Source organism: Chiloscyllium plagiosum, chromosome 3 (genome assembly GCF_004010195.1).
Source record: "Chiloscyllium plagiosum isolate BGI_BamShark_2017 chromosome 3, ASM401019v2, whole genome shotgun sequence".
NCBI classification, from domain to species: domain Eukaryota; kingdom Metazoa; phylum Chordata; class Chondrichthyes; order Orectolobiformes; family Hemiscylliidae; genus Chiloscyllium; species Chiloscyllium plagiosum.
In genome coordinates this window covers 128,397,531-128,412,314 of record NC_057712.1, presented here as the reverse complement: position 1 = coordinate 128,412,314, position 14,784 = coordinate 128,397,531, and the positions used below count along the sequence as shown (strand labels likewise).

Sequence of the window (14,784 nt, the reverse complement as noted above, 5' to 3'; positions counted from 1 at the left end):
GCACCAAATCCAAAATGGCCTCTCCCCTCGTCGGTCTGTCTACATACTGAGTAAGGAAACCCTCCTAAACACACCTGACAAAAACGGCTCTATCCAAACCATCTGCACTGAGGAGGTTCCAGTCGATATTGGGAAAGTTGAAATCACCCATAACAACAACCCTGATACATCTGCATTTTTCCAAAATCTGCCAGCCTATGAGATCTTCAATCTCTCTACTGCTATTAGGAGGTCTGTAGAAAACCCCCAATGCGGTGGCTGTTCCCTTGCTGTTCCTAACTTCCACCCATACTGACTCAGCAGACTCTGATCATTTCTGTAACTGTGATGCACTCTCTGATTAGCAATGCTACACCCCCTCCTCTTTTTCCACCCTCCCTGTTCTTGTTAAACATTCTAAACCCTGGAACATTAAGCAACCATTCCTGCCCCTGTGAAACCCACATCTCCATTATGGCCACAACATCGTTTCCCCAAGTACTAATCCATGCTCTCTAAGTTCGTCACTCTTATTTCTGACACTCCTTGCACTGAGGCAGACAGACTTTAACTAGTCCCTGTGTTTCATTACATGAGAATCCAGTGAGTTCTGGAGCATTTTGACCAATGACTCTACTATCGCTGCAGCTATGTCCTTTAAAATCCTTGGATGCAATCCATCAAGTCCTGGTGACTTGTCTGCCTTCAGTTCCATTGGTTTGTCAATACCTTATGATAGAGAATGTTACAAGACCTTTCTTCCCATTAGCGTATCTGATATCTATGGGAAACTTGCAGTGTCTTTCACTGTTAAGACCAATGCAGAATATTGGTTTAAATTATTTGCTATTTCTGTATCAAATCTACAGTTGCATCTCCAAGGACATAGTTTATCTTTCTTATTCTCTTTTTATCCACTTGTAGAAACTCTTGCTATTTATTTTTATACTTCTTGCCAATTTACGTTCATAATCAATTTTCTATCTTACAAATAACTTTTTAGTCATCTGCTGTTGGTTCTTAAAAACATAATATATGGAACGAGCTGCCAGAGGATGTGGTGGAGGTGGGTACAATTACAGCATTTACATTACATTTGGACAGTTACATGGATAGGAAAACTTTAGAGGGATATGGGCCAAACACAGCCAAATGAGACTAATTCAGTTTTGGAAATCAGGTTGGCATGGACAAGTTGGGCCGAACGGCCTGTTTCCATGCCGAATGACTATGACTCTATTATCCCAATCTTCTGGTCTACCACTAGTTTATGCCACTTCATATGCTTTAATTTTTGATTGTACATATACCTTGACCATCTTCATTAGCCATGGATGGTTCATCCTTCTTTCTGACTGGAATTAATTTTTGCTAAGTATTATGAAATATCTACTTAAATGTCCCTCAGTGGTTATCCACCACCTTTCCCCTTAGACTATTTTCCCAGCCTGATTATAACAACACTTTCTTCATACCTCTGTAATTGCCCTTATTTAAACTGAGGACACTGGTTTGTGAATGAGTTGCTCTCCCTCAAACTGAATGTAAAATTGTACTATATTGTGATCACTACATCCTAGAGGATCCTTTACTACAAATCTGTTTTAAATTCTGTATCATTACATCATACTAGATCTAAAAAAGCCTGTTCCTGGATAGGTTCTGCAACATACTGCTCTAAGAAAAAGTCCCCGATGTACTATACAAATTCATCCTCTATGCTAACCTTGATCTGTCCAGTTAATCTACAGATTGGAATCATCAGTGACAATATCACCCTTTCATGATTTATATAATGTACTACAGTGAAGCAACTCTCTGGGCCATGAAGACAATGCCATCCATGACTTGTTTTCCTTGCTATTCCTTACTTCCATCCAAACTGATTCCACATAACAATTTATCACACCTGTATCACTACTCTCCATTGCACTGATACCTTCCTTTCTAACAATACTACTCCACCTTATATTCCTACTTGCTTAATTTTTCCGAACTCTGAATAAACTTGAATACAGTTCTCAGTCCTGGTCACCCTGGAACGACAGTTCGGTAATAGCTACCAAGTCATATTCATTTATTTCTATTTGTGCCCTCAACTCATCTATTTTGCTATAATGCATATGTGCATTCAGATAAGGAGACTGAAACAAACTTTTTGTTATCAAGAATCATTCTGATTTTAATTTCTGTCGCACTTGTCTCCTCACCTTTTACCTATTCTTGTCACACTTTGATTATTGTTCACCTCTTTACTACTCTGTACCTTTGCTTCCTCATTTCTTTTTAATTTTTAAGTGTTTCTTCAAGCAAATCTCTCCCAACTAATTAGTTTAAATCCTTATCTATAAACCCAAGTATATGATTCAGTAGGAAAATAGTCCTAGTATGGTTCAATTAAAGTCTGTCCCATTGAAAAACTCTCTCTATTCCCACTACTGGTGCCAGTGTTCCATGAATTGGAGCCCAATTCTCCCACACCAATCTAATTATACGTACCTCAAATTTTATGTACTCTTGCCAATTTGTAGTCCCACAATGCTGTTAGGGAACTCCCTCTCTAAGTGCATTGTGGGTGTACCTATGCTAAATGGATTGTAGCATTTCAAGGCAGCAGCTCACCACCATCTTCTCAAGGGCAACTATGAATGGGCCATAAATGCTGAACAAGCCAGCAATATCCAGATTACCTGAATGAAAATAACAACATTGCTACTGAAGCTCTAAGATATGGCAGAGAAGCACTAAATTACAATGAACTTGTTGAACTGAAGGGTCTGGTTTCATGCTAAATGACTCTATGACTTTTCTGTTTATTGGGACTTGAGCTCTGATTTGTTCAAGGTTGGTGTAGAATACCTCTTTGACTTTGTTGCTGTAAAGAGTTGGAATACAGCAGCATATGGTGACAGCTGCAAGCTGATTCCTTGGCAAGGTGAAGTGGGGCATTTGTTTATCCCACAGGAAATTCACTAAAAGGCACCAAACAAATTTACTTTTGATGGTGATGCCGACCCTGTGTAAGTTTTAGGGTTTGGGAATCACGGATTACCTTCAGCAGTTGTTAGAAACTCAAAAGAGAATTTATTAAGAAGCTAAAATAGAAATTGCTGAAGGAACTCAGCAGGTCTGGCAGCATCTGTTGGAGGCCTTTTTTCTCTCCATAGATGCTGCCAGATCTGCTGAGTTTCTTCCACAATTTCTATTATTATTTTAGGTTTCCTGCATCTGAATCTGATGTTCTCTGTTTCTTTGATTATTAAGAAGCAGTTTAGGTAAGATGCAAAACCTAAATCGATAGGAAAACTACATGATCTGTGACAGGAGACTGTGACACATAAACTTGTCTGTGGTTATTGAAGCTCACTCTGTTCACCTTGGGCAACTAACAACTACTTAGATTTTCACAGCAACTTCAACATGGTAAAATGTTCCTAGGTGCTTCACAGGAACATAATCAACATGAAACTAAAGGGGATATTCAGAGGGATATTCAATAGCTTGGTTTTAGGAATGGTCTTAAAGGAGATAATATTGGAGAGATTTACAGGGAATTAAGGGCTCAGCTGACTGAAGCCTGGCCAATAATGATAGGGTGAAGAGGTGGTAGAGGCCAGTATTGCTGTTCAACTCATACAGAGCCAAGACCAAAATCAACCAATAAAATCAGTGAGGACTGTAAAATTTAGCTAACAATATTACATTTAAAAAGTCTCATGATTAACACTGAACCAAATTAGTCCCAAAAGTATTGTGTTAATTATGTTGAAATGACAAAGTAATTCTCATCTTGAATGACACTGAAAGCAATGGCTGTTAAGACATACCTATTGATTATTCTCACCTTCACAAGTGCAGCCCTGACGGACTAGGCCAACCATCAGAGATGTGCACTGATTGCATTTTGTTGGTGTGTTAAATGATTTCACGACAAACTGATGAGCCTTCGGCTGTAAAAGAGAAAAAAAACCTTATAGTAAGCATCGATAGTCGTTGAACTCTGAATGGCATTTAATGCTCATTGCTCACACTGGTAGCTGCTGGATAACACATGCTGTCATGGAGAAATAATCCAATCCTTTGCTGTCATCAACACTCCTTTAAATATGGATTACTAGTTCAAAGGAGTGTCTTCCTCCAAATCATCTGTGCAAAGATTAATGGACAAATACTGAAAAAAAGTGGTGTGCAAATCTTTTTAAAGCAGTCATGTGCTCATTTATTTAAACAGATGGGTTGCATAAAAAATGTATTTAGTATTCACACTGTACCTTTACAAATCAGAGTTTCAATGCAAAGTTTATGCATTTGTGGATCGACTTCTGTCCACCTCTAACCTCACATGCAGAGTAAAGCCTAATCAGAGAAAAATGCCTTGATAACAAGGAAATCTCCCAACGAACTGACACCCAGGAGGTTGGTTAGTTCCTACAGTTTCTACCTAGAGGTCAGAAAGAAAGATCAGTCTCTAGCAGTGAGAGTGGAGGGGAGAAGGTGGTGTAGGGAGGGGGCAAATGCATTAAGTTTATAAAGGAGCTCAAGTCTAATCCTTGGAGAACACAGCTATCTGAAGTTATAGAGAGCATTACCTTTGGGGTTGAGACACTGGAACCACTGTAGGAGGACCTGATAGTCGGCGTCAGTACTGTACGTTGAGGATTGTCAGTTCCCTATTCAAGTTCAGATAAAGATGATTAGTTTCAATTACTGGGATGAATAATCAATTAGGGTTAATCAGACAGTACAAACATCTTACTTCCTTCACAACTGGTGAAATGTTCTCCTTCAACTTATTGTTCCTTTCCAGGAGGTTAACATTAAATGTAATGGTATCAAAATGCAAAAAATCTGTTGTGTGCAAGTGTTCCTATGCCTAAATCATTCATCCAACTCCTCTGGACCTAAGAATAGGGAAAACCATCTGATTGAATTCCTTAGATTAGGTGCACTTCACTCAGAACTGGTAGATATTTATATTGTGCAAAATCCACCCAAAAGGTAAAAAATAACCATGCATCCTATAACACGAGGTGGCCAGAAGAACATTAAAAATAGCAGAGTTGGTCCTGCCACTCAACATGATGTGGCTAATTTTCTGCATTAGAACATAAGAAACAGGAACAACCCACCAAGTTGCTCTACCATTCAATATGATCATGGCTGATCTTGAGCTTCAACTTCACTATCCCATCTTTCCTAATAATTCTTGAGACATGAAAAATCTGTTCATCTCATCCAGTATTTCCAGCAATTGGGCAATCACCAACCCTCTGCAGTAGACAAATTTAAAAAAAATTCACACAATTCTTTAAGTGGAGAAATGTTCCCTCATTTTCGTTTTAAAAGATAGATCCCTTGTTCCCTTGTTCCAAGACTCTGCGTTGTTTTTGATTCTCCAGCGAAGGGATGCAACTTCTCTGTGTCTGTCTACCTTATCAGGCCTCTTCAGAATACCTTGCATATTTCAATGGATCACCTTTGAGTCTTCTTAAATCTCGAGATTATTTTACTCAACCTCCTTTCATTGGGCAATCCTCTCATTCCAGGACCAATCTAGTGATCCCCTTGTGTACCATCTTTAAAGCAAATACATTCTTCCTTAAATTAGTTAACAAAATCATTCATGGAGTGTGGGGTCACTGGCTGTGTTAGTATTTATTGTCCATCCCAATGGGGACCAACACTGTGTGTGCTTTTTCAGGTGTGGTCTTATCAAAGCCCTGGATAACTGTAGGAAGCCACTCATTAATTTTTCACTACTATTTCTTAACAGTCAGACTTTTAAAAAGATTTTTCATTTTCACTGTGATCTTTGGTTTGCCATTACTTCTAGAATGTTTATGTACCCACCATGAAGACAAGTAGCAAGTTCCTTTTTAATTCCCCAGTTCGTCATTTTTATTTCACCAGTTTCTGCCCCTAATGAGCCCACATTTGTTTTCACTACTCTTCTCATTTATCTATAGAAAGGTTGATAATTTAGTTTTGCTTCTTAGGGCGCATGGTATTGGGGGCAAAGTACTGACTTGGATTGAAAATTGGTTGGCTGACAGGAAACAAAGAGTAGTGATAAACGGCTTCCTTTCGGAATGGCAGGCAGTGACCAGTGGGGTACCGCAGGGATCAGTGCTGGGACTGCAGCTTTTTACAATATATATTAATGATATAGAAGATGGTATTAATAGTAACATTAGCAAATATGCTGATGATACAAAGCTGGGTGGCAGGGTGAAATGTGAGGAGGATGTTAGGAGATTACAGGGTGACCTGGACAGGTTAGGTGAGTGGACAGATGCATGGCAGATGCAGTTTAATGTGGATAAATGTATTGTTAACCACTTTGGTGGCAAGAACAGGAAGGCAGATTACTACCTAAATGGAGTCAAGTTAGGTAAAGGGGCAGTACAAAGAGATCTGGGTGTTCTTGTACACCAGTCAATGAAGGTAAGCATGCAGGTACAGCAGGTAGTGAAGAAAGCTAATAGCATGCTGGCCTTCATAACAAGAGGGATTGAGTATAGAAGCAAAGAGGTTCTTCTGCAGCTATACAGGGCCCTGGTGAGACCGCACCTGGAATATTGTGTGCAGTTCTGGTCTCCAAATTTGAGGAAAGACATTCTGGCTATTGAGGGAGTGCAGCGTAGGTTCACGAAGTCAATTCCTGGAATGGCAGGACTATCTTAAGTTGAAAGATTGGAGCGACAGGGCTTGTATACCCCTAAGGTTAGAAGACTGAGAGGGGATCTGATTGAGACATATAAGATTATTAAAGGATTGGACACTCTGGAGGCAGGAAACATGTTTCCGCTGATGGGTGAGTGCCGAACCAGAGGACACAGCTTAAAAATAAGGGGTAGGCCAATTAGGACAGAGATGAGGAGAAACTTCTTCACCCAGAGAGTGGTAGGTGTGTGGAATACTCTGCCCAGAAGGCAGTGGAGGCCCAGTCTCTGGATTCATTTAAGAAAGAGTTGGATAGAGCTCTCAAGGATAGCGGAATCAAGGGTTATGGAGATAAGGCACAGGATACTGATTGAGGATGATCAGCCACGATCATAATGAATGGTGGTGCAGGCTCGAAGGGCAGAATGGCCTACTCCTGCACCTATTCTCTATTTTATGTTTCTTTCTAGTCTATCTACATACTGCCATTCCTCATTAATTTCTTGATCCGTTTTCGCTGAATTACAAAATACTCTCAATCTTCAGTCATTTTACTATTCTTGGCAACATTTTGATCAAACATTGTGTTTAATTCTTCTTATTAGCATTAAAGGGAGCATGGTTTATTATTTTTGATGAAATAAAACTACCTTGGTGAGAATATCCAATCTACTAGAGGCAACAAAAGCCATTTTTGCTGTAAATTATTTTTTTAAATGAACTTGCAATTTGAAATGATGGCTACATACAATAGCCCTTTGAGCAATTATTATGCAATTATAAATTATGCAATTACCTGGATTCCCCCATTTTTTAACACTGACCCTGAAGGAATTGATCAAACAGTGTGTTCCTTCTGAGCCACCCAAGAGGGCATCTGCCAGTACATTTAAAAGAATATGGTTTCCTTTTTCTCTGGTGAAGCTACTTTGCTAAAAACAAGAGTTGAAGGAGTAGACTTTATACTGCAGGACACAGACAATGTGAGAAACAGTAGCACAGTACATGAGATAACAGTTGATAGCAGGCATGTGATTTAGAAGTTTACTGATAGTACAGGAAGCAAAGCCTAGGGGAGGTAAAGTGCTCTAGTTTTGAGATGGTAGACTACAACAAATTGCGGCATGCAGTGCAATGAGTTTTGATTTCAACACTCAAGCAGATGCTGACCAAATGTTGAAATCACGCATTGTGAAGGATGCTGCGAGTGATAGAGGAGAAAGAGAACAGTATCTTTATTCCTGAGACAGGGTCACTGATTGCGAAGAGCTGTGGCTAAATACCAGCATTAGGTTGCTTGCCTCTGCATGCTTGGCTACAAACAGTGTGATGCCAAGGGAAAAACTATAGAAGCGTTTTTCTTTTTGAAAAGGAGACAGTACAAGGACTGCCACATACCCACCTCCACAGGTTCTATATCACTTGCTGTGGATGGCGACCGAGAGCGAGAATATATCTGTGATTTCACCTCGTCACCAGATGGAGAATTGGACAGGTTGAAATTCTCAATGGAATCAATCTAAGGAAAGAAATTCTTTTAAATAATAATGCATGCAGATGACCCAGGTTTTTAAAATAAAAATCTAAACTTAAAATGTAATGCAAAAATACAAGAATGATCTAACTATAAAACACTTGACCTCCTTTTCACCCATTTCATTCTTAAGGTATCTCCTTCACTCTCACAGTGAGGCATGCTGCCTATTTATGTACTATTTTTTCACAGTAATTCTCCCCACTTACTGCCTCTCACAAATGCGCTAATCAAGATTAGACAGTTACTGTGTGGAGAGATTACGGATGCAAATCCAAGCACTCACATCTTGCAGGGTGCAAGCACATCCAAAAAGTGAGTCTAGAAAGTGTCACCAGCACACAGTATTCAAAGTGAAGCCAGTTTAAAAAAGGGTAAAAGATCTTGTTTATGTTGAAGCTTTATAACAGAGAGAAGAATTAGATAGAATTCATTTGAAACACTATGCTAATCCTAATTTCAAATTGCACAAAATATAAACTGCACAGATGCATTTAAGGCAGCTTGCTGGCATCCTTTATCTATGTTTCTTCTCACGAATGGAACAACTTTTTATTTTTGCAAAAAATTGTCAAAGTTGCAGTATTCCTTTGCCTCGCAATGTTTTGCACTTCAGTGTAATATAGTTAGCTGTTTACCATCAGAATCTACAGCAATACAGTCTATTCCTCTTAGCGCTGTTACTTGGTTTAAAAAGGTGACTGTAGGCTTTCACTTGAATGGCTACAATCTACGTGAAAGAGTTCCGACAGTGCTGTTAAGTAGGAGACTCCATAAATCTGACCCAGCAACAAAAAAGGAGCAATGTACATCTGAATTTGGATTGCATGTCACTCTCAGCAAAAAAATGCTTGCTGTTCCACTTCACTTCTAATATTAATTTGAACTACAAGAAATTGTGAACTTTGTTCAAATAAACAATGACTGAATTAATAGGAATAGATTGTAAACTATAACTTGACACTGTACAAATTACTATAATCAGAGAGAGAAGCACTAATCTGAAGGACACCATTTGATGCAATTTACATATCTTTTCACAAAATCTTCGGACAGAAATAATTTTTACACCTCCTCTGAAGGTACAGAGTCTTGTTGGGATACAGCTTCTAAAGTATCAGGTGGCCTCACTCCCAAATGGTTATTCTTCATGTGCCATCTGAGACTGCATTGGAAGTTGACTAGGAATGGCAGCAACCTGACATTCACATACTTTTGCTAGGCTTTTAAATTTTTATCAGTATCTTAATTGTTACTTTTTAAAAACATTTAAAAACTACAGTAATTCATTACCAATGAAAATATTCAGTTATCACTGGCTGGATTGATTTTGCAGAGAAGTAGAAACAAGCTAGTAGATGATGAAAGGAATACTGCAACTTCTGTCTTAGGGATAAATGTTGGTATTTTGTTGACCAATTTGCCATCCTCCATCCCACTTCCCATTCAAGTACCATTGGTACAACCTCAGCTGTACCAAACCAAGCCCTGTGTTTAACTTGCAATTCACTGACTACTGCAAAGGTCTCAACAGCACAATCGCCATTTTGGAAAGAGAAGCCATAGTTGACAACAAGAATGAAACAGCAAGATAGAAACACTTAGACAACAAACTGTGAAACACCTAGTTGGCCCCCAAAACAGACATGAACATTAATATTAGGATGACTCATGGTGAGTTGAACAATATGTTTTCTAATATAGAATGTTTAATAATAATGTGAGCTTCATGGCCTGAAATGAATAATGCAATATTCTACTGCTAAAGTATGACTGCACTTAAATCAATGCAAGATCAAAGCTCAAACCTGTCCAAGATACAGGCACTGGAGTTTAATTACTTTTCAATAAGGAAAAATTGTTTTGTGGGATTCGTAAATTTTCAATGCTAGATTATTTCATAGGGATGGCAGCCATTGTTGCTCTGATTGCAGTGACATAGGTGTTGCAATGTACTGTGGCGCAGATGCGTTGATTCACTGCATCACAGACACTCCGAGGCAATATGTCATGGGGACTAAGTCATAGCATGCTGAAGCCATAATATAATAAAATTCACCATTAAAATTGCAAGTGATGCGGTTGATTCTCAGTTGAGGGTCACAAAGGAAACTACAATGGCATAAGGCACAAGCTGGCTATGATAAACTGGGGGACATTTTAAAGGGATGATGGTGGACAGAAAATGGAAAACATTTAAAGACTGCATGGATGAACTGCAACAATTGTTCATTTCTGTGTGGCACAAAAGTAAAACAGGAAAGGTGGCCCGACCATGGCTAACAAGGGAAATTAGGGATTTGGAAATGGCACTCAAATTGGCCAAATAAAAACCCAGTAGATCGGTGCATCAGTTTAAATTTTAACAAAGGAGGACAAAGGAATTGGTTTAAGAATGGGGAAGTAGAGTATGAGAGAAAACTTATGGGAAACATACAAAGCAATTGTAAAAGTTTCTGTACGTAAGTGAAGAAAAAAGATTAGGGAGGACAAATGTACAATTCTTACAGTCAGAAACAGGGAAAGTTATCATAGGGAACAAAGAAACAGCTTATCAACTAAATACATATTTTGGCTTTGTCTTCGCAGAGGAGGACACAAATAAAAACCCAAAAATGTTGGGAAGCACAGGGTCGAGTCAGAGGGAGCAACTGAAGGAAACCAGTATTAGTGAGCGTTGGACTAGTTGCTGAAATTAAAGACTGGTAATTTTTCAGGGACCAATAAGCTACATCTAAGTACTTAAGGAAGTGGTCCAACAAATAGTGGATGCATTGGTGATCATCTTCCAAGATTCAATCGACTCTGGGACAGTTCCTATGGATTAAAGGGTAGTTAATGCAACCAGCTAATGCAACCCCATTAGCTTAAAAAGGAGGTCGAGAGGGAATAGGGAATTAAAGGCCAATTAGCCGACATTGATAGTAAGGAAAATGCTAGAGATCATTACAAAAGCTTTAATAGCAGAGTACACGGAAAACAGTGACAGGATCAGAAAGAGTCAGCACGGATTTACAAAAAGGAAATCACACTTGGCAAATCTACTGAATTTTTTAAGGGTGCAACGAGCAGAGTTAATAATGAATGGTAGATCCCTAAGTAGCACTTTGGAACAAAGGGACCTTGGTGTGTCAGCACAGGTAGACAGGAATGCACATGGGATGCTTGCCTTCATGAGTTGGGACACAGAATTATAAGAGTTGGGGAATCTTGTTGCAACATTATGGAGCATTAGTTATGCCACAGTTGGAAAACTGTGTGCAGTCTGGTCGTTACACTATTAGAAGGACTTGATTACAGTGGAGGGGGTACAGAGAAGATTCACGAGGATGTTGCTTGAGATGGAAAGTCTCTGTCATGAGGAGAGACTGGGCTGTTTTCCTGGAGCAGAGGAAACTGAGGTGAGGTCTGATTGAGGTATAAAAATTATGAGAGACATAGATAGGGTAGACCACGGGAATCTTTTCTCCATGGCAGACGTTTCTGGAGTATGTTGCCTGAGAGGGTAGTGGAGCCAAGCACTTCTGCAACATTCAAGAAGCATCTGGACCAGAACTTAAAATTGCCAGAGCATAGTAAGCCATCAACTTGTGTAGACAAACCAGATTAATATAGTTTGGTGTTTGTTGATCAGCATTGACATGGTGGACTGCAGGGCCTGTTTCTATGCTGCATGACTCTATAACTCTTAAAAGAAAGGCCCACTAACCGAGATCAATACATTACTTAAACAAACCACTGGGAGTCTCTAATGACAATGCCAACTGAGTTAAAATTTCCCAAAGAATTGCAACTATCAGCTGTGATTTCTCAATCAGTTATCAGAAATGGCTGACATAACCCTGTGGCATTGCTAATATTCCAGGACTCTATTGGAATCTCTCGAAGTTAACGTTAGTTTTCTGGATGTTGCTGCAACCAAACTAGTAGCAAGTTCAGAGATGCATTATATTTTATTACTTTTTTTTTTTGAGTATTTTCTTTGTTATAACAAATATTATTTGGGTTGGGACTGTGTAAGATGGGATGGTGATGCGATCATGTGATAAAACTTCCAGAGTTGGTAATGCTACAGTCAGAAAGCTGCTGAATTAAAATGATTGAGGGAGCCTGCATGCTCACTGAAATAAAAGCAGAAATTGCTGGAAACATAGACAGCTTAACATTTCTGTACACAACCATCTATCTAAAAGGAGCAATCAAACATTGGTCTTTCATTTGGAATAGTTGTATGCATTTCAATATTTATTTCACCAATCCAGGATTTATTTTTTTTAAAAGCTGACAGAAGTCTACGTGCGATTGGATTATGGAACAGGAAAACAGACCAATTGAGTAACTGGGTAAGATGATGGCTGATGGAATATAACATGGGAAGTGTAAAATTATCCACTTTGGCAGGAAGAATGGAAAAGCGGAGTATCTTTTCAATGATTGTTGGGATTCAATTTGGGTTTCCTTGTTTGCAAATCACAGAAAGTGAACATGCATGTAAAGTAACTAATTAGGAAGGCAAATGGTATGTGAATCTTTATGGTGAACTGGGGAGTTTGTGTCTAAAACTGATAAAATGAAGCTACAAATCCACATGGCTTTAAGTCAAAGCACACCTAGACCACTGAGTACAGTTTTGGACTCCTTACTCAAGGAACTATATCATTGCTGCAAAGAAGATGCATCAAAAATTGATCCTTGGGAGGAAATGGCTGTCCTGAGATTGTGTGGAATTGGCATGCTTGAAGTTACAAAAGTGAGAGGCGATCTTGTGGAAACGTAAAATTCCACGGGGTTGACTAGGTAGATGCTGAGATGTTATTTCTATGCATGGAGTCCAGAACTAGAGGTAATATCTAAGTACAAATAGTCAGCCATTTAGGACTGGGATGAGGAGAAAGTTTCAGGTATTGAGGGGGATCAGGTGGGAAAGTAGAGCTGATGTAGAAATTCAGGTATCATTTTATAAAAAAAATCAGAGCAGGCTCAACGGTGTCAGTGCAAACTCCTGAGTCTATTTCTTTCTTTTACAGCACAGAATCACAGAGCTGTTACTGTTAATAAAGCATACAGTTTTCATAAACAGGAGCATAAGAGAAGAGCAGAGAGGTTATGATGAACTTGTTTAAGAAAATGACTAGACTTCAGCTGAAGTATTGTGTACGGTTCTGGGTGCCACATTATGGAAAGGATGTGAATGCAGTTCATTCGGCCTATCATGTCTGCAACAGCCGTCTGTGCAATTTAACTTAGTGTCAATCTCCTGCCTTTTCCCCATAACCCTGCAAATAGTTTATATTTAAACAATTATCCAATGTCCTTGAATGCCTCAATTCAGGCTGCCTCCACTACACTCTAGGAAGCATGTTCTAGATCCTAACGACTCACTGTGTGAAAAATCTTTTCTCACCTTGCATTTGTTTCTTTTGCAGGATACTTTAAAACTGTGCCCTCTGATTCTTCGTCCGCTTATAGGTGAGCACGGTTATACTCTCAAATTAGACCCATGATTTTGAAATTTTTCAGATCTTCTCTTGGCCAGGTCATCTCCAAGGAAGACAGTCCCAACTTCTCAATCTTCCACATATCTGAAGTGTCTCATCCCTGGAACTATTCTTGCAAATGTCTCCACTGCATTCACATCCTTTCCATAATGTGGCACCCAGAACCGTACACAATACTTCAGCTGAAGTCTAGTCATTTTCTTAAACAAGTTCATCATAAGCTCTCTGCTCTTCTCTCTTATACTCCTATTTATGAAAACTGTATGCTTTATTAACAGTTCTCTCTCCCTGTCCTGTCACCTTTAATGACTTATGTTCTCTTTGATCTTGCACAACCTTTAGAACAGTATTCTTTGTTTTGTACTGTCTCATGTTCTTTTTACCAAAGTGTGATACCTCATACTTCTCTGCACTGCGTAACTGTCTTTTTGAAATTCTAAACTATCCACTTCAGAGGTAACAATTCTCCCAAGTTTTCTCTGCTAATTTTGAAACTGTCCCCGAGCATAGCAAGAGCTAGATCATTCATATGTAACTGGCAAAAGCAAGTGTCCAAATACCAACCCTGGCGAACTCTACTACCTGCCTGAAAAATACCCATTAACCATTAGACCCTGTTTGCTATTCCGCAGCTAATTTTGAATTCATCTTACTATTGTCCCTCTCATTCCAGGCCCTATAATTTTCCTCACAAGTCTGTGTGGCACAATATCAAACGACTTTTGGAAGTCAATGTAAACTGCATCAACAGCCCTCCCTCAATTCTCTTTCTTATCTCTTCAAAAAGCTCCAACAAATTAGTTAGACGTGATTTTCCATGCTGATTCTTCTAATCAATCACATTTTTTCACGTGAGTATTAATTCTACCCTGCATAATTGTTTCTAGAAATTTTCCCACTGACAAACCGACTGATCTGTAATTGTTAGGACAATCTTTACAAGCCTTTTTGTGCAAGATTGTTGCAAATCTCCAATGTTGCAATTCTCCAAATCTCCCGTCCCTGAATCCACGTACAAATCCCTACCGCCCACCCATGAATCCACGTACAAATCCCCATCGCCCACCCCTGAATCCACGTACAAATCCCCACCGCCCACCCCTGAATCCA

The 14,784-nt window shown here is 39.2% G+C and overlaps 1 protein-coding gene across 4 annotated transcripts in view; it reads right to left on the bottom strand.

The window, feature by feature from the left end:
* Nucleotides 1–14,784, bottom strand: part of LOC122548528 (serine/threonine-protein kinase MRCK alpha-like) — a 493,614-nt gene that overhangs the window by 59,910 nt on the left and 418,920 nt on the right. For 3 of the 4 annotated variants that reach the window (XM_043687289.1, XM_043687290.1, XM_043687292.1), the window contains 3 exons: nt 8,045–8,161; nt 4,569–4,649; nt 3,824–3,929 (listed from right to left, as the gene is read on the bottom strand). In XM_043687289.1, coding sequence (XP_043543224.1) covers nt 3,824–3,929; nt 4,569–4,649; nt 8,045–8,161 — 304 coding nt within the window. The remainder of the gene's footprint in view (nt 1–3,823; nt 3,930–4,568; nt 4,650–8,044; nt 8,162–14,784) is intronic. The other variant, XM_043687291.1, reaches the window with a different exon arrangement.